The sequence below is a fragment of the Olea europaea genome, chromosome 7, assembly GCF_002742605.1.
Source record: "Olea europaea var. sylvestris chromosome 7, O_europaea_v1, whole genome shotgun sequence".
In the NCBI taxonomy this organism is placed as follows: Eukaryota; Viridiplantae; Streptophyta; class Magnoliopsida; order Lamiales; family Oleaceae; genus Olea; species Olea europaea.
In genome coordinates this window covers 17,910,414-17,928,317 of record NC_036243.1, presented here as the reverse complement: position 1 = coordinate 17,928,317, position 17,904 = coordinate 17,910,414, and the positions used below count along the sequence as shown (strand labels likewise).

At 35.0% G+C, this 17,904-nt stretch overlaps 3 protein-coding genes and 1 pseudogene across 3 annotated transcripts; all 4 read right to left on the bottom strand.

The window, feature by feature from the left end:
• Positions 1-153: 153 nt before the first annotated feature.
• Positions 154-4,254, bottom strand: LOC111397243 (U1 small nuclear ribonucleoprotein 70 kDa). The gene is made up of 8 exons (XM_023024066.1): positions 3,949-4,254; positions 3,165-3,279; positions 2,994-3,073; positions 2,163-2,238; positions 1,989-2,053; positions 1,841-1,903; positions 436-517; positions 154-344 (listed from the first exon to the last, which is right to left on the bottom strand). Exons 1-8 carry the CDS (start codon positions 4,045-4,047, stop codon positions 169-171), a joined length of 756 nt encoding a protein of 251 aa, XP_022879834.1. The 5' UTR covers positions 4,048-4,254; the 3' UTR covers positions 154-168.
• Positions 4,255-7,810: 3,556 nt separating this feature from the next.
• Positions 7,811-8,704, bottom strand: LOC111398000 (protein FAR1-RELATED SEQUENCE 2-like). Its single transcript, XM_023024963.1, has 2 exons — positions 8,021-8,704; positions 7,811-7,945 (listed from the first exon to the last, which is right to left on the bottom strand). The coding sequence occupies exons 1-2, from the start codon at positions 8,702-8,704 to the stop codon at positions 7,811-7,813; spliced, it is 819 nt and encodes a 272-aa protein (XP_022880731.1).
• Positions 8,705-8,865: 161 nt separating this feature from the next.
• On the bottom strand, positions 8,866-9,921 carry LOC111397999 (protein FAR1-RELATED SEQUENCE 5-like). The gene is made up of 2 exons (XM_023024962.1): positions 9,157-9,921; positions 8,866-9,027 (listed from the first exon to the last, which is right to left on the bottom strand). The coding sequence occupies exons 1-2, from the start codon at positions 9,919-9,921 to the stop codon at positions 8,866-8,868; spliced, it is 927 nt and encodes a 308-aa protein (XP_022880730.1).
• Positions 9,922-14,497: 4,576 nt separating this feature from the next.
• LOC111397998 overlaps positions 14,498-17,904 on the bottom strand; it is a 10,532-nt pseudogene continuing 7,125 nt past the window's right edge.

The following is a 17,904-nucleotide window of genomic DNA, read 5'->3' as shown; positions in this document are numbered from 1 at the left end:
ATATATATATATGTATGTGTATATATATATATCACTGTTACATAATTCAAATGGAAATATTTCAATATGCCTGCAGTTCTTTCTCTCGTATTTATGTAGCATTATGTTAAAAGAATCACAATGAACTTAGGAATATAGTTATGCAATATAAGTCCAAATATGTGGCAATTATGGTGATTTACTCCCTATGTACCTTGGGTTAACTTCTTCACCTCCAACCCGAGTAGTTCCCAGCCCACCACCAAGCCTGCGAGGTCGCCAATTAGGAACAGTTCTTCCACGTTCAACATCCACAAGAACCCTTTTGTTATCAATCTTCTTCCCATCAGCTTGTTTGTATGCAGCTGCATAGGTACAAGCACAAATTACAATAATTAGTTCTAGAACTGGGAAACAAAAGGAAACGGAGAAGTCCATAAGAATAAAAGAGGACACCTTTCATATCACGCGTATGCATATACTCGATGAAGGCATAGCCTCTAGGCTTACTTGTCTCTCTATCTGTAACCAAACGAACCTGAAACTCGTAGGAGAAGCTGGTAAGCTACAATTACAGAAGCAGGGCCTCTGTGCAGAGAAAGAGCACGTTTATAAAATTGTTTTTAATTTCATTCTACTACTAGAATAATAAAAAGCCTATCGGCACGGCAGCCAGGCACTATGCCTAATTAGCCGTGCTCACCTTTCAATCATACAGCTTCCCAGGCGAGATGCATCACTGTCACAGCTAGAGTTGCAAAAACCATGTGCCATTTTACCAGTTGCCATATATACTAACGTCCCCTTACCAGGGAAGTTTTTAATATAATAATAAATTAACTATAAATAGCTAGTCAATACCGAGATACCTTCCAAATGGCTGAATCATTTTTGGTAGCCTTTAAAATCCAAAAGTAGAACTTTAGTATCAGGAAAGGCAGCATGTACTAAAAGTAAAAAAGAGAGAGAGAGATGCTAATACTCCCATCACATTTTACCTAGTGCAGGAAAAGTTGCCCCTCTCCAGGTTGCTTGAAATAATGGCCAAAAGGCAAATATAGATCACTGCTCTTCATATATTTACATTTTCATGATTTGGTAGGATGAAGCACCATCTTTTCAACTGGAATGGTTCCATTGGAGAAAATCAATGAACCAAGAGCCAACACGGGATGAATTTTTTCTCTCTTACCCAGGATAATACTTACATTTCCAATCCTATGGCGAGGATCAGTACCTAGAAACTATAAGTATCTAGTCCTAAGGAGGATTCTGAGTCCAAGAAATTCAGAAGTGGGAGAAAAGGATTAGTGAAACAAACCTAACTGCATTCAGTGACACCAAATAAAACCTGGAAATAATTCCAATTTTGATTAGACCATTCAACTGTTATTTAATTGCTGGTTATCCTAAACATGGTAAAAATGCCTAAATCCAACATACACTGTGAATGATGAGCAATGCCAAACGTACAATTTTAACATATTATTGCTGAAAGCAATTTTTTGTGAACAGTCTGACTAGATGTAAAACATAATACCATTAATGAACATCTCAACCCTCGGAAAGAGGATATGTCCTATATTTTACCATGTTATGCAGAAAAAAAATTACTGCCTCGTGTGTTACTAACATGTATGATGATTGAAATCATTATATCACAACTATAACAAACATGAACTCAATTTTAGTTCACCTGTTATTTTCATTATTTTTAAAAAGCAAAAATAAAAAATAATGAAACATATTTCCATGAAAAGATGAAAAGAAGGATAGGACACAGCCACCACATGTGAAACTCTTACCGAACCAGAAGCCAGTATAACCTGAGCCCCATATTGGGTTGCTCTATAATACCTACCCGCTTGATAGGCCCATAAGCCTCAAACTCCCTTTTGATTCTGCTCTCTGTTGTCTCATAATTCTGCAAAGATAACATATCAAGTCAACCAATGGAAGTAATAAACAGTAACTAAGATTCGAATTTAAAAAAAAAAAATATTACTCACAAGTCTAGCAACAAACAACGTTTTGTATGGATCTCCAGAAATGTTTGGATCACTGTTTGGGTCATCTGCATAAAATGGCAAATAGTAAGACATGATTGTTAAATCCAAGAAAATCCAAATTCTTTGATCTTTTCTTAGTTTTAGTAACATAGAAGATAGAAAGCCTCAAATCACATTTCTCCAGCTCCTCGGCAGCCTTTTTTGCACCCTCCTCTAGCCGTATCTTGTGTATCCTAGCTTTTCTTTGCGCCTGAATGTATCAAAAGAATATTATTGCGCGCATAAGTCCAGATGTATGGTTTGAACATAACTGAATGCATGTGACACTTCCTAGCAAACTACCACCACAAAAATGCAAGGATGTGTGGTTTATTCTCGTACTTGCCCATATTGACCATTAATATAAATCAACTACACTAAATGTTTATCACAATGCATAAGAGCAATTCTCGTCTCCACAGAGTGAAAGAGTCGCAACATCATTAGTCATGCATAAGCTTCATTTTCCAAAAAAAAAAATGAAAACGATTAAACCTAATATTAGTGCATCAATATTGCTGATATAAATCACATTATGCCAACTAACAATAAGCTTGCAGAAAGTTTCCAGAAATATAGCTACCATGCAAAGTCATCTATATTCCATGAAGTCATGAGCTGCTGCATCAAAGCCACTTTAGATGACAAAAACATTAAACCTTAATTTAAAGCTACACAACGAAAAGTAATATTCATGAAAATTATATTTTAAATCATCTTTCTGACAGGGTGAATAACAAAAAAAAATCCTCCTGCGCATGCAATACGGACAATCAGGTTATTTAATTAAAAAGACGAACGATAAAAGTTTTATCCAACTTGTGCAGGTACTTAAAACACAAATAGACCTTCATCCTATATATGTAAAGACACCCACTCACAAGGAAAACCTTCACCATGGAAGCATATCTTCACCTTTATGCGAAAATAAAACGTATATGAGATTTGTGTCGGATAAAATCTTACAGGAGTCTCAGCCTCTTGGACAGGTGGAGCATATTGTGGATCACCAGGCTCAGCAAAGTTACTAACAAAATGTGCCATACCTGTCAAGCAAAAAAAAAATTCCTGTAAATATATGTTAAGTTGACATATTCCAACTTAGTTGAAATCTTCAGCAAGCTTAAAGCAACACACCCGTATATGGGGGGCATTTCCTTTTCTCTGGTACTGGCTTATATTCCAAAGGGGGCCGGGGCTCAAATAGTTTCAGAAGATTCGGCGTCAATCCAGTAGGGTGACTTTGCCCAATCTGCATACACAAATAAATAAGTCATATGAATATACGGAAATAGCTCATAGCATAGGGTTCTAAGTCACAAATATGTTTCTATAACACGGAGGGAGGGAGGGAGGGAGGGAGAGAGAGAAAGAGTTAAAGCAATCAGAATATCAACTCAACCACTTTATTCACATTAAACAAAACCAATTTTGCTGCATAAGTTAAAAACAGAAGATATTGACACCCAACGTCAATCATATTAAGTTAATCATGTATCTGTCTTCCACTAAATATACATACTAACATCAAATTCCCTTAAACCATCACCACTGAAACTGTTCTTGGCGGCAGAGTTTATTATGACTTCAAGCTAAAAACAAACTACAGCTCCGTTAACTCATTCAGCTTTATCCAAAATCATCAAATGTCTAGACACTAAATATAAATAAAAAGCTAAATATACAATTAAAATCAAGGCATCAATTCACACTGTACAAAAACAATAATAACCCGTCTATAACGTCATCACAAGTGGCTAAATTGAACCCTAAAGCAATTAACAATAACTTGACTCCTATCAAACCCAGAGAAAAACAGCTCAATTCAAATTTATTCTCATTATTTCAAGTAACTAACAACTGAAAAGATAAAGCCGAGTAAAAACAAGCAAACAAAAAGCCAGGAAGTTAGGATCCGTACAAGCTTGAGTTGCATAACATTGTTACGATTCTGGGCCTTGGCACGGGCCTGGACGGCGGAGTTTGGGTTGCGTAGTAAGGCGTCGTTGTAGTCTCCCATCGATCTGAGCTGCCGCCTCGGGGTTCCGGAAGAAGGAGATCTGATCGGTGACCGAACGGCGAAAATTACGCGCTCGCGTTTTTATACTGACTTCTGAGTATTTTCTAGAATATCGACAGCAGCTGCGTCAAGCGGCATCGAAATCTGTGGTTATAGACTGGAAGGGTTTTCGAATTTGGGGCTTCTGTGGTATTTATGAAGACGAGTTGGACGGTTAATGATTTGACTCGGTTCTAACTCGCCGGCTCACGAGACTATTCGTTTCTTATAAAATAAAAATAATTTATAGTCCATTTGATTGTCAATATTTTTCATGAAAAATATAATTATTTTCATTCAAAATTTTATTTTTGTATTGTTTGATTGATATTTTTCGATGAAAAATATTTTTTACTTTTGGTCACATGACCATATTTATTTTAGAAAAACATTTTCATTACAAGGAGTTGATTTTGATTTTTCACTTAATTCCCTCTCTCTCTCTCTCTCTCTCTCATCTAACTCCTCTCTCCCTCTCTCTCTTTACTACCCATAGTAAAAAAATGGATAAGTATGATATTTTATAATTTAAAAATTAAATCAATCAAATACATTTAATTAACAATTTTCATAAAAATAAGTTCTAGACAATTTAATTGTCAAAAATTTATTTTCTTTCCAATCAAATTCCGTGCTTGCAATCAAATACGCCCTTAGTGTAGATTAAAATCAGAATTTTAGCATATTTTATGAGCTTGTTTGGTACGGATTAAAATATGATTTCAATATAAGTTAAAATCAAACAATCAATATTAACCAAAATAATTATGTTCCACCAGATTAGTTTGTACAGATTCAATACAGGTAATAAAAAATAAATAAATAGCAAACACGTGGCTGGAAGGGAAATAAAATCGGATGGTGGTAATAAATGGAAGGAAAACGTGCGATCTTGGCTCATTATCCCCAAAATCAACAAAAACCAGTCTGAGGGAGGAGAGTGGAAAAATCGATGAGGTTGGAACTTCCAATCGCCGCGAACCTCCTATAAAATTCGGGCGATCTTGGCTCATTATCCCTAAAATCAAAGAAAAACGGTTGGGGTTGGCAAGCATTCCAAATCGAACCATTCGCGAACTGCATCGTTGCTAGCCGCTACGAACTCGAGCACCGGAGTCGTCATCTTGCCAAGTAAGGTTCTTCTATTTTGGTTTGTTGCATTTACTGTATGGGTTCACATTTTATTTGCATAAAAAGCTAAAAATAACATGCTCCTTCTCTATTCCTCTACAAATATTTGCAAGCATAAATTTACCTGGCCATTCTTTTTGTCATTGTCTTTAATATTTGCAAGAGAATTGGAAAATGCTATTTGGAAGAGAATTGGAAAATGTTGCCTATGTTTGTCATTGTCACTTTCGTTTTATTAAGTTCCTGAGGTTGGAACTTCCAATCGCCGCGAACCTCCTATAAAATTCGGGCAATCTTGGCTCATTATCCCTAAAATCAAAGAAAAACGGTTGGGGTTGGCAAGCATTCCAAATCGAACCATTCGCGAACTGCATCGTTGCTAGCCGCTACGAACTCGAGCACCGGAGTCGTCATCTTGCCAAGTAAGGTTCTTCTATTTTGGTTTGTTGCATTTACTGTATGGGTTCACATTTTATTTGCATAAAAAGCTAAAAATGACATGCTCCTTCTCTATTCCTCTACAAATATTTGCAAGCATAAATTTACCTGGCCATTCTTTTTGTCATTGTCTTTAATATTTGCAAGAGAATTGGAAAATGCTATTTGGAAGAGAATTGGAAAATGTTGCCTATGTTTGTCATTGTCACTTTCGTTTTATTAAGTTCTAGTGTCCGACTTAGTGATGTGTGACATTGCCTTACTCGAAGTTCTCATTGGCTAGAGAGTTTCATGAAGTAGGACGACCGTGATACCTAGATAGCCTATTCCCTAAGTCATCACTTTTTTTTTTCCCTTCTGTTGGTGGTGATGGGAGGAGCTGAAGTCGATGAAGGCACCATTTCACTTTTGATCAGTTATAAGGGATGGTGTTAACATCATACATGACATTCTTCCAATTTGATCATGATAATGTTTTCACATGAAGGCTTCTGTTTACCAGCCTAACAAGATGAGCCCTGTTGATCGAGCTGCAGCATTAAGCTTTTTCACTTTTTTGACAAAGAAGTTCCTTTGAGTACTTTAAAGTGAATCTCTGTATAATTCGAGGTGGCATTTTGACATTGAACACCAACAAAACTTCTTAATATTTTAGTTGCACATAGCTATAGAGATTTTTTCAATAATTTCTTCACCTTGCATTGTAATCTTAATTGTGGCTCAAGTTTACAACTCATGATGTTAATGGATTGATTTGGTCAGTTCAACCAATTCCAATCTCTTTAAACCTAACCTACTAACAGGTTTTGACTACGAAATGTAACTCTCTTGGATTGGAAAATTCTATTTTGGTTTGTTGCATTTACTGTATGGGTTCATTGATTTTTTTAGGTTGGTAATTTGCAATGTTGAGATTGTTTTGTTGTGTTTATTTGGTTCTCGAAACTGATGTTGGATGGTTGATTGCCGTTGTAGAATAGAAGGAAAGAATTCTGAAATTTGTTAAGGTTGTAGATCAAAGGGACACTTCTTTGATGAATGCCAAAGTAAGCATTGTTGCCCGGTTTGTAAGAGTGGATTCCAGAAGTGCTTTGAGGTGGAGAGAGAGACCGATAACAAAGGAAAACTATTCAAATGCTGTAGTTAGAAATGCGATTTTTGGGAGTGGGTTGGAGAAGGAGAATCAAGTAGTGAATCAAGTGCCGTCGATAGCAAGGCAAATCCTGCATCAGAAGAATCAGTGTCAGATTTGTCGTGCATGTTTCAATATCAAATTCAGCTCCCTGACGAAGAAGAGGTCCAAATTTCTATGAACACGAACATGACAATCCGCAAGGGCAAAGCAACTGTGGAGAAGAATGAAAAATAAAAGTGGCCGGCTGCATTAGTAGCCCCATATTTTAATAAACGCTGATGTTATGTATGTTTGCATTTGTATGACTCTTTGTAGCAAACTTCATGCCCACTTGGTGGAATTTATGTTGTCAATTATGGACGGCGGAGTATTATGTTTGTACTTTTACATTGTTTGCTGATTTGTTTCATTTCACAAATAAAATAATTTCTTGCAATTTGATTTCATACAAAGATATATGGTTCTAACCTCAGGTTGTGCAACCACAGTGGCTGACCCCTCAGGTGCCCATACCATAAGTAGGTCATTTCCTCACACTTATGGTCAACCTTTAGCACACATTATGAGGGAAATTGCCAAGGCTCCTGATGCCAAAAATAAGGGAGAAGCTGGGGTAGCCAACTCATTTACTTTTCACCAAAATTATAACAAACAATGCTAATGAAATTTGGCAGAAAACTTGCACATTTCCATTGAATCGATAAGAGCATAACTATAAAATGTATGGTGGATTTTCGTTAATTAAGCCACAATTACGTCTACCTATAAATGATTAGTTACAATTTATAGCCTAACAAATACTACATGCACATGAATACTCCAATAAATGCTATGGATATTAATGTTCTGATTTTGTTTTCCTAATAACTTAGAAATCACTAATTTAATTTATTCATGCTTCAGAAAATGAAAAATGTTCACAATAGCATTCTCAAAAAGGACAAAAAATAAGAGGACATGTTGGAACAAAACCAATCGAAGCATGTCATCAAAAACTAAGCATCCATTGATTCGATTAATTTAAAACTGCAAATACGATGACGTTATTGGTGTTGCATCTTGTTGATGTTGAGATGCTTGAAGCTCCTGTGTACCAACTGGAGTAGCACTCTGACTCGATTTTGGTCTTTTTCTTTTGCTCGATATCGACGTTGCCTGCATATTAAAACAAGCGTATGAGGATTTGTTCTAACAACTAGGTAGAATATGAATTATAATATTTTAAAATACCTTCACTTTCTTCGAACTCAACTCCAACGGGCTTTTACTTCGAAGTTTCTTTGGTACACCATTTCTTCTCGATACGACAGGGTCCCATATGCTCCCGCTCAAGGTATTCTGCGACACACTACATTGGGTGCCTAATTGTACCGTATGGTGTGCGAGGACATTACTGGTTGTACTCGTCCCTGTCAACATAAGAACCTTACTCTGCGACTCGATCCACTCCATTATGGCACGAGTATGTCTGTCATCATCAGCAACAAGTTCTGTCAACCCATCAAAAGTCTGACACATACTGTCATATCTCACCTGACTAGGTGTGCTAACCAACCCAACGTAGTTCACAACCACCCTCGCGTGTGCTCTACTAACATTTCTTCTCCATCGTCTCAGTATGTACCTCTCCAATATTGATGTGATGCAATTACGGATCAATACCGATATCGCATGCCTACAAATTATACCCCTGAACTCGAACAAGTGACTTGACAATTCTCCTTTTGAAATGAGACAAAAAAATGTTTTTTTCTTCATTCGCTCACCGCATGCCACAACTTCGCAGACCTCGTACATTGCCCCAAAACTATTTTCTGAAGTAGATATGAGGTCGCAATACATCTTCCCTATAAACTCTTCTTGAGCCTTCTTGAATTTTGAGATGGTATAAACAGATTGAAATTGTTTCTCCATTTCAAACATACTTACGCATGGTAGCATTTGTGAATATGACTTGAAATCAGCTTGAAATTCCTTTTCAACCTTATTTCGTAGTGCTCGCTCATATTATTCCACAAACTGTTTCAATGAGGTCTTTGAATGTACATACCTGTAAAAAAAATGCATTCATACTCTCACTTCTTTACGTTGTTGACATCCCTGCCCAAAAAGTGATTTTCAGAAAGCAAGGAACCCAACGCTTTATGGCTCTCGTATAGTCCAAACAACCAATCATTTTCATACAATTCAAACTTATTGATTATCATGATCCAACCTTCTTCAAACGCTTCAACGAACTAGGAGCCATACACCAATCCATGTATATCAGAAAATATAGAACCTTTATCAATATGGTACCTAAACTTCTCTGACAACTTCTTCAAAATGTGTCATAAACACCACCTATGGTTTGTATTTGAAAAAACAATTTGAATTTCATTTTGCATGACTCTATCTTGATCAGTGATTATTCCATGGGGAGCTACACCATGCATGCACTGAAACCATGTCCTGAACAACCACACAATACTATTTGTATCCTCATTCGAAAGCAAACCACAACCAAGCAGTGTTGATTGTCCATGGTGGTTGACGCCAACGAAAGGAGCAAAAGGCATATCATACTTATTTGTGAGATAGGTTGTATCGAACGTGACCACATCATCGAACTCCTTGTATGCTTGCTTGCACCTATTATCTACCCAAAATATGTGCTTCGACGGTGATTCATCATCCAAATCAATACTAAAATAAAACCCCGAACACTGTGCTTGCATATTTGATAAATACGTTTGTATTGCAGCGGCATCTCCTTCTCTGAGTCTCAACCATCTCACTTGTTCGATATAGTTTCGACAATTTTTTTCCACACAAGTCATATTTTCATATCTGCCCGCCTCAACAACTGCGGAGTTATAACTTTTGTGCAACGAAATTCCTGCCACATCGTTCACTTCAAGCCTCCGCTTCACCTGTGCACTCAATTCTCTATTGCATCGAAACAACCTGGATTTCGATGGGCTTGTTCCATGATTGTGGTCGAGGTGGACTGCATTAATTCTCCAAGAGCCATGATCATTTGAAGATGCACTTATCCTGGCCTGACAATCGGTTTGAATTGTTGGTTGCGACCTTACAGATCCGGTAGTAGTACTTGGTCTTCGACCTTCACAGCCACTAGTATATGTCATAAATCTCAAAACTCCACCGATCCCTTTTTTTGAATTCCTTTTTTTTTGGGAGAAAACATATGTTGTATGCATATTGTTTGTGCAATTCAAACATTTCATTATCACTGCTAAATATCATTCCCACCTTAGGCATGACGACACAATCACCTCCTAACATTTGATCTTCCACTACGTTCATATTCTCCGAACGATCTCATCCTCGATTTCCAACAAAAAATCATCAGTGCCACCTTCCATATTTTTTCCTGTGTCCGCAAATGAAGCAATAATTGTCAGCAAAAGACTCAATGTCATCAAAAAAACAAAATATGAATACAAAATCATTAATGCATGCGGTCATTTTTTTCAAGACAAATATACAAAAATCTATTAAATGGTACTCTGCCCCATTCTCTTGCAAACTATACAAGATTTGTGATGCTGGATTTATGTTTTAACTCCCTTAAAGGTAAACTTTCTACATTCGACTTCTTCAAATTCATTCAGCTTAGGTCAGTTTACCTGGGGAAGAATTTATGCAGTGGTAGCTAGCCAGCAAGCCTTTATTCATACAACTAACTGACTGTAATTTGCCTGATCGCTAATAAATTAAAAGGTGAGACTTCGGCTGGCATTCTGGGGTTACCATCTCTATCTTTCTTAGCCCTTTCTAATAACTTCCTAAACAATATCACAAGTGCAATACAAATCCTACTAGGACAACAAATTGAAGCCAATATGGAAATGAAGAAATATGCCAGACAACAAATCGAAGACAATGTTTTTTAAGTTAAATAACTACATTCATTATCATTCAATGTTTTTGAAGCAATGACATTTTTCATGGTTTGCAAACAACAAATTTGCTAAAATAAATAAGTGAAGAAATATGTCAAATTGGAAAAATTGCATCATTGAACAGTGTGGGTGACTTGGCTTCGACAGTGTCGACGAAGAGATGTTATCACATGGATGTTGCCGAAATCACTGTTGGAAGTGCTACCAGATTTGTAGAAACCGTCAGTGGGAATGAATGAGCGAGAGAGAGGGAAAAGGAGGGAAAATGCTGTGAAGTCTTCCAATTTGGGAGAAATTGCATGAATAGTGGTACTTGGAAAGTTTCTCCTGATTTTCAAATGAATTTTACTGTTCATTGATGTGCCAACTCAAGAATTAAAATATTGCCTATCAACATCCTGTGCAAATAAACATGTTCCAATAGCACTATTGTATTAACTACATCTTCCATGAGTCTCGTAACTTTTCAACCACACATTTCAAAAACTTCTATCACAATCTACTAAAAAAATCTAATTTGAATCCCTATCAGACACCCTCTATATAGATATAAGAATAAATCTTCTTGGACAGGGCCATCTAGCATCCTCCATAGACATAAATATGTGGTTGAAAGGATACGGTCTCATGATTTATGTGTGATTAAAAGAGTAATTGACACAAAACGACCATACCTTTCATGTCTATTATGAAAAACGTCGCTACCTTTCATTTTTTGATATTTTTTCCCCTACCTTCCACATTTGCTGAACGTCATTTTCACCAATTTTGGACAATTTTACCCCCCATTCAAATAAAAAAGAAAAGAAAAGAAAGGAAACAACTAATAACTAATTGAAACCACAGTCCCTAAATTTAAAAAAATTACAAATGACATCCAGTTTCTTTTCCTTCTTCTTCAAGTGTGTGAAGAACACCATTTGACTCCAAAATTTGGCAAACGAGTACCGTAATTTCTAAAATTGAATGATTACCCAGTGTTTTGTGGGCTTGAATTTGAGTTTCCCAAGGTTGATTCATATGTTGGGACACATTAGACTCACAAATTGATGGTGAATTATCATCTTTAGGTGCCTGCACATTTCGTGAGGTCAAATCCAAAATTGTTGCATTTGACTGATGCATTGAAGCGATTAAATCCATATCCAGTGTCGTTTAACCTTCAATTGCATGTTGATTGATGCAATTTGTAGATTGGAGTTGTGGAGCGATGCCAATTGAAAGGGGATCAGACAAGTTTCTATGCGTGTTCACTGTTTCTGGACGAACAGTCATTTCAACGCCAAATTGGGGAAGACCCATATGCGCAGTAGATGCGCCATGATGAATAGTATCCTGTAGTGGTGGTCGGTGATCATGGGTCCCACCACCGTTGCCGAAAAATGGCTTTGTCGGCCGCGACTTCGCTGACTCGAAAATTGGCTGTAGATCTCGATTTTCTGGGTTGTTTGCTGTAATTGGAACATGTATGGATGCGTCTTGGTAAGCTTGAGCAGCCTGTGGGTTGTATGAAATATGGGCATCCATGGATTTGGTGGTCGAATTTGCAATAATACCGTGCAAGATAAGCGATTTTTGGGCAAAAATTGGCTAGTTTTGCTAGGATTTGAGGCTGGAATTTGCGTGAGGATGTTAGGATTAATGAGGAGATGGTGGTGTGGTAAAATCCGGTGGTCTTGGTAATCGAAAATTGGGTTCCATGGTTATTGGCACCTATGTTGAAAATTTTGTATATATTTGTGATTGATTTGTAATTTTTTAAAAATTGGGGACTGTGATTACAATTAGTTATTTACTTATTTGTTGTTTCATTTCATTTCTTTTTCTTTTATTTGAATGAATGGTAAAATTGTCCAAAATTGGTTAAAAGGACGTTCAGCACCAAGAAAGTGGAAGTAGGGACAAAAATGAAAGGTAAGGACTTTTTCACAATAGATATTTAAAGTAGGGACGTTTTGTGCCAATTACCCGTGATTAAAATTAATTACTAATTTTGACTAATATCTTAATTTGATTTTGATCTACACCAAATAGGACTAAAGATTGCTTTTGGATTCATTTTATTTTGCTACATTTTTTACTTCTTAAAAAATGATTGGAAAGTAGATTTAGACGTTGACTGGAATTAAAATCGTATATTTTAAAATTAATAATTTATTTCAATCATATATTTTATGAAGTTCGCAACTTCTTAAACATGTATTTCATTAATTTTTATCAAAATTTATCAAAAAATCTGATTTTAATCTCCATCAAACAAAAACTTGATAATAAAAAAATTTATTTTGAAAGTAAAATTTTAACAAAATTATATGAATGGAAATTGACACAAATTGTCCGTAACCTACGAGGTTGCTATCCAAATGGTATCTAATCATCAAATCTTGACGAAAATAATTTTAACCTTGCGCTCCAGGGAATTGGTCCTTTTGGATGCTTACATTCGATTAACCATTGAAAAGGTCAAAGCTTTGATTTATTTTTATTTTTAAAAAAATGCCACTAATTTTAGTTAAATATAAAAAAAATGATTAAAAAAATTTATCCAATAAACCAAAATCTTGAAAGACCATCTCAATGCTACATTGAATTTTTATAAAAATTGTCATATAAGCAAAATAAAATATATAAAAAAAAACTCATCCATAACGCAAGATGATAGTGACTTCGCAAAAAAAGAAAAAAAAAATATTTAGATAAAGGTAAGCCTCTATTTTACAATCATTAAAAATTTTGGAGAAAATAAATTTTGAAATAGTAATTTTTATCATAATGTATGATTAAAGAGTATGAAAATGTTTTGAATTTACGTGTAAAATATTTTATTGTGAAAATGTGATGTTTAAAATGAGTTTGAGAAAAAAAAGTATTATTTTAATGGTTGCCAAACAGGGCTAAATATCTAAAGAATTTCATTCTACGCAATTGATGTTAAAAAAAAAAAAACAAAAAAATCTTTAATGCATTTTTATGAATTGCTATTAGGCATCTCTTATTTTATTAAAATAATAACAAAATCACGTTTAAATCTACATATGAAACATAAGTTTTGATATGTTGGCATGTTTAACAGAACTTCCGAATCATGATAAAGCTCGAAAAGATGTCTTTCTTATTTGCCTCATAATCTCGACGGAGTTCTTATAAATGTGCATTGAAGATGAACTCTTTAAACACATTTTATTTCGCTTATACGTCATAATTCTTTAAACAATCCGCAATTGTATTTGGATGCTCTCGTGAGAATTGGTTGGTAGGATGAATTTGCTACTTTTTGTCACATTTTTTTGACTTTTATTTTTTATTTATTTTATCGTTATATTTATAATAACATTAAAGACAAATTAATCTTTTTATCAATAATTTGACCCTTTTAACTATCACAAGTTTGATGCCCCGTGCGATGCACATGTTGTCTTATTTTAAAGGTTTTAAAGCGTCTTGCATTAAGGATTAATGTAAGAATGAGAATGAAAAATATAGTTATTACGGGCCCTACATAAAAGATAGAAAGTCAAATATGGTGGTTTAATATGATATATAACGATCATATTTTTCATTTTAATGGGCAAATAATGAGAAACAAATAAGGGCTTAATAACATTAAAGATAAATTAATATCTTTATCAATAATTTGACCCTTTTAACTATCACAAGTTTGATGCTCGTGCAATGCACAAGTTGTGTTATTTTAAAGGTAATATTAAAGAGTCTTGCATTTATGATTCATGGGAGATATATGCATTGGATTAGGACAATCAAATGAACTTAATTTGATTAAGTAAATTTTCAAATAATATCACCTATAAAGTACAGTTATGAAGCATCTAAAAAACATGAAGAAATCAAGAAAACAACTCAGATATAAAACAATTACCAAACAAAAGTTGAGGGTATAAAAGGTACATGAACAACATGATAGTATAAATACATGTCCCTCCTGCAAATAGGGCAAGATCCATGTCTAAGCAGCCAAATATCAATGTAAAGCAGGTGAAACATGTTGTGGCACTGAGGCAAATTTCAAATAATTTTCTGACTTGGATGTCCTAAATGTTTAGAAGACGATACCATGAGATTTTCTTTCCAATCAGTTCAATTGATCAAAAAAGGAATCATTATCATTCGTGATTAACAGTTTTTATCTTTAACAGTTGTAATCTTTGTGATCTTTTCGACTGTATCTCCAGCCAAATTGTTTGTCCCATATGTGTAAAAACTGTTCTGGACCTCTTCAAATGTTGTTTCCATAGCTCCCATCTGATTCAAGAAGAATGAAAATGTTTCGAAACTCGAAAATATTTTCCATTTAATCCCTATATTTTGTCAATCGAATAGACTCATACCTAACTTTGCATTGCACTAAGCATAGCTGAACCAATGCATTCATGGACAAGTACTACTTAAAAAGCTCGCAATCACATGAATATACATAATTTCACAATATTAATCATGTGTATAAAAGTTTAAATTAAGCAGTTCAATAAATAATTAGACCATACAACTAATACAGTATACATCCAATGCCATATTCATCTAATTGCCATAAAAACATTGAAGACTTGAAGACCTCAATTAAGAAAATAGCACCAGAGATGGCACCGACAACAACCCTCTAACACGCCCACTTTCGATCTCTTGCTCGATTAGAGCTCCGATCATTGCTCCTAATAAAATATCGACTGCAATTGATGAAGAAAACAAAATTTCTTCTTTAGCTTCAATGATGAATACCAGAGAAATAGACAAAATACCCTCCTTCAAATTGAGCGTCCTTTCACATAAGTTATTTCAACACAATCGTACTTATTGTGCTTACTCTTGGTAATAATAATCCGAAATAGAACAATTAAACATTCAAAATCTAACTATCGATATTTTGGTCTACCAAAAAGTATTCACTTTTCAATTTCTTATTCTTTCAAAAAACTAGGGGCAAGTCATCAATTCAAGATATCACATTGGCATATAAATGAATTAGGAATCACAATCATTCTATTAATCAGTTACAATATCAACAAACAATTAAAATGTCTAGAGTTCATTATTTAGAAAAAACTAATGAAAAAATCAAAGTACAAACTCATATATGACTAAGAAAACACAGCAAAATATGATTTCAAAAAATGGTTCCTCATAAGAAAATTTTTAAAAACAAAAATCAATGCCTATGTTACTAATCAAATTTTCTACAAATTGAATTGAAAAAAGAAAAGAAGAAGAAGAAGAATCGAGAGAAAAATCAGAAAATAGACAACTCCAACCACCTAAATGTAAGTATTATGCCCTAAATCTAATCAATTTTGGACATAAATACTTTTGATATATAATTAATGCAATTTAATGACAGATCTATTGTTTAATTAATAGACAATTAAATAAATAATAGAGTTCGTAGATTCAAATTTTCGTAATTTGTTAATCACAAGGAGTTGTGATTATGAGATACAAATTACATCTGATTGAATCTTAAATCGTTCGTGATCGTAAGTAATAACGAGATACGGATATCGTTATTACGGATAAACCATCACGTGTGGCATTTCTTACTAGTGAAGTAAGTAGCTGATCTCACAAGCTAAAGTGTGGTGACACTTAAATGAACACGTGGATGTTTTGTTATAGAACAAAACATTGGAGATCCATCGAGAGATTCCACATGGATAACTATCTGAGTGTCAGTGGTTAATCTCTAATGTTCGGTAGTGGAATTGGTCATTTGACTTGAGGTCGTCATGATACCTTATATGAGGACAGTCATACTTTGACGGTGTTGGATGTTACTCTGCAATGGGCTGCTAATTCGACATCATTCGGGTATGTCAAGAACCATATGAAGGTTGTGAATGACCAATAAAGGATTCGTCACTCTTAGATAGTAAGAGATTGTGATCTGCATTTCGTTTAATTAAGTCAATAACGAAATCATTGACCAAGATATACATATAAGTCGAAAATGAGTTTTCGACTCATATTGGCTTAATAGTAGAATGAAAGATATGATCGATAATCGAGATTGACATACTTCCATATCTCGTAGTTGATCGAATCATATTGACAAAGGGATTATAGTTTCATGATAAACGAACGGTTTTGGTTTTGTCATACCACGTAACATTTCCCGTCACATGTATTGCCCTGATACATTGTTAAATGTCAATTTGGGACGGCGAGTGTGAATTTGTGATAAATTAAAAGGATGTTTAATTTATCAATTTTGATTAGATCAAAATAATATTTCACGTCGTTAGGCATCGTGGTCGGGAATCTGATGGGTAGCACACAAAAGAGAATTGGAAGATTGCAAATTACCAATTAATTAATTCATCCAATCGTTGGATAAAATTAATTAATTGGATTGGTTATTTATAATTCGGAATTAATTAATTCACGGATCGGATTTAATTAAATGGATTAATTAGTTATTAGATCGGACCGGGCCAAGCCCGTTTGAGTTTATATAAATACATAGTTAGGGTTTAAGATCCATATGGTTTTCATTATTCTTGCTAGCACAAGAGGAAAAACCCTGGTAGCTGCAATCTTGTTCTCTGTGCGGATAACCGTTGGAGGCTGGACAATTGGACAGCTGTGGGTGGCGAATCAAGATTACTGGAACGAAAAGAAAAGTAAAAGGTTTGCAGAATTCTTCAAAGGTACAATCTTTATCACGATTTCTATCTAAATACAAAGGGATCCTCGGTGGGAATCGAAATAATTTTAATTTTTCGCTGTGCATATATAAGTAGATTCCGAACAGTGGTATCAGAGCCTACTTTGTATTTGTTAGAAATTGTTTAATATGTTTGAACAATCAAATGTTGATTGTTATAATTTTTCATGGATCTAGCAATTAAGAAGAATTTTTTTTTATTAAAATCTGGTTCTGATTCGAAAACTGAAATATAAAAAAAAAATAGAATGTGGATCTGGACAGGGTTGCCGGCGGCGTGACCTACCGCTGACTCTGGCAACTTGAGCGGCGACCAAGGTCACTGCTGCTGTAGTGGCACGCTGGCCGCTTTTACGGTGGCGAGCATGCCGCTGAGAAGAAATACAGCAGCGCGCACCGCGTTGCTGCAACGGCCCTGTAACAGCCAAGGCCGCCGCTGTACCGTGATTTGGGGGGGGGGGGCGCCGCCTGGACCCAAAAAAAAAAAAAAAAAAAAAATTTAAATTTTTTAGGGTTTTAAAAAATTGGGGGAA

Bases quoted from the DNA above. Each gene is read 5' to 3' on its own strand.
- LOC111398000 (XM_023024963.1), bottom strand. From the start codon at position 8,704: ATGGAGAAACAATTTCAATCTGTTTATACCATCTCAAAATTCAAGAAG. The intron at 7,946-8,020 runs GTATTTTAAAAT...TTTAATATGCAG, and splicing joins TGAGTTCGAAGAAAGTGAAG to GCAACGTCGATATCGAGCAA.
- LOC111397243 (XM_023024066.1), bottom strand. From the start codon at position 4,047: ATGGGAGACTACAACGACGCCTTACTACGCAACCCAAACTCCGCCGTC. The intron at 2,054-2,162 runs GTGATTTGAGGC...CATTTTATGCAG, and splicing joins TGCCGAGGAGCTGGAGAAAT to ATGACCCAAACAGTGATCCA. The intron at 1,904-1,988 runs GTGAGTAATATT...TTATCTTTGCAG, and splicing joins CGTTGTTTGTTGCTAGACTT to AATTATGAGACAACAGAGAG.
- LOC111397999 (XM_023024962.1), bottom strand. From the start codon at position 9,921: ATGACATATACTAGTGGCTGTGAAGGTCGAAGACCAAGTACTACTACC. The intron at 9,028-9,156 runs GTTTTTTCAAAT...TATGGCTCCTAG, and splicing joins TGCAAAATGAAATTCAAATT to TTCGTTGAAGCGTTTGAAGA.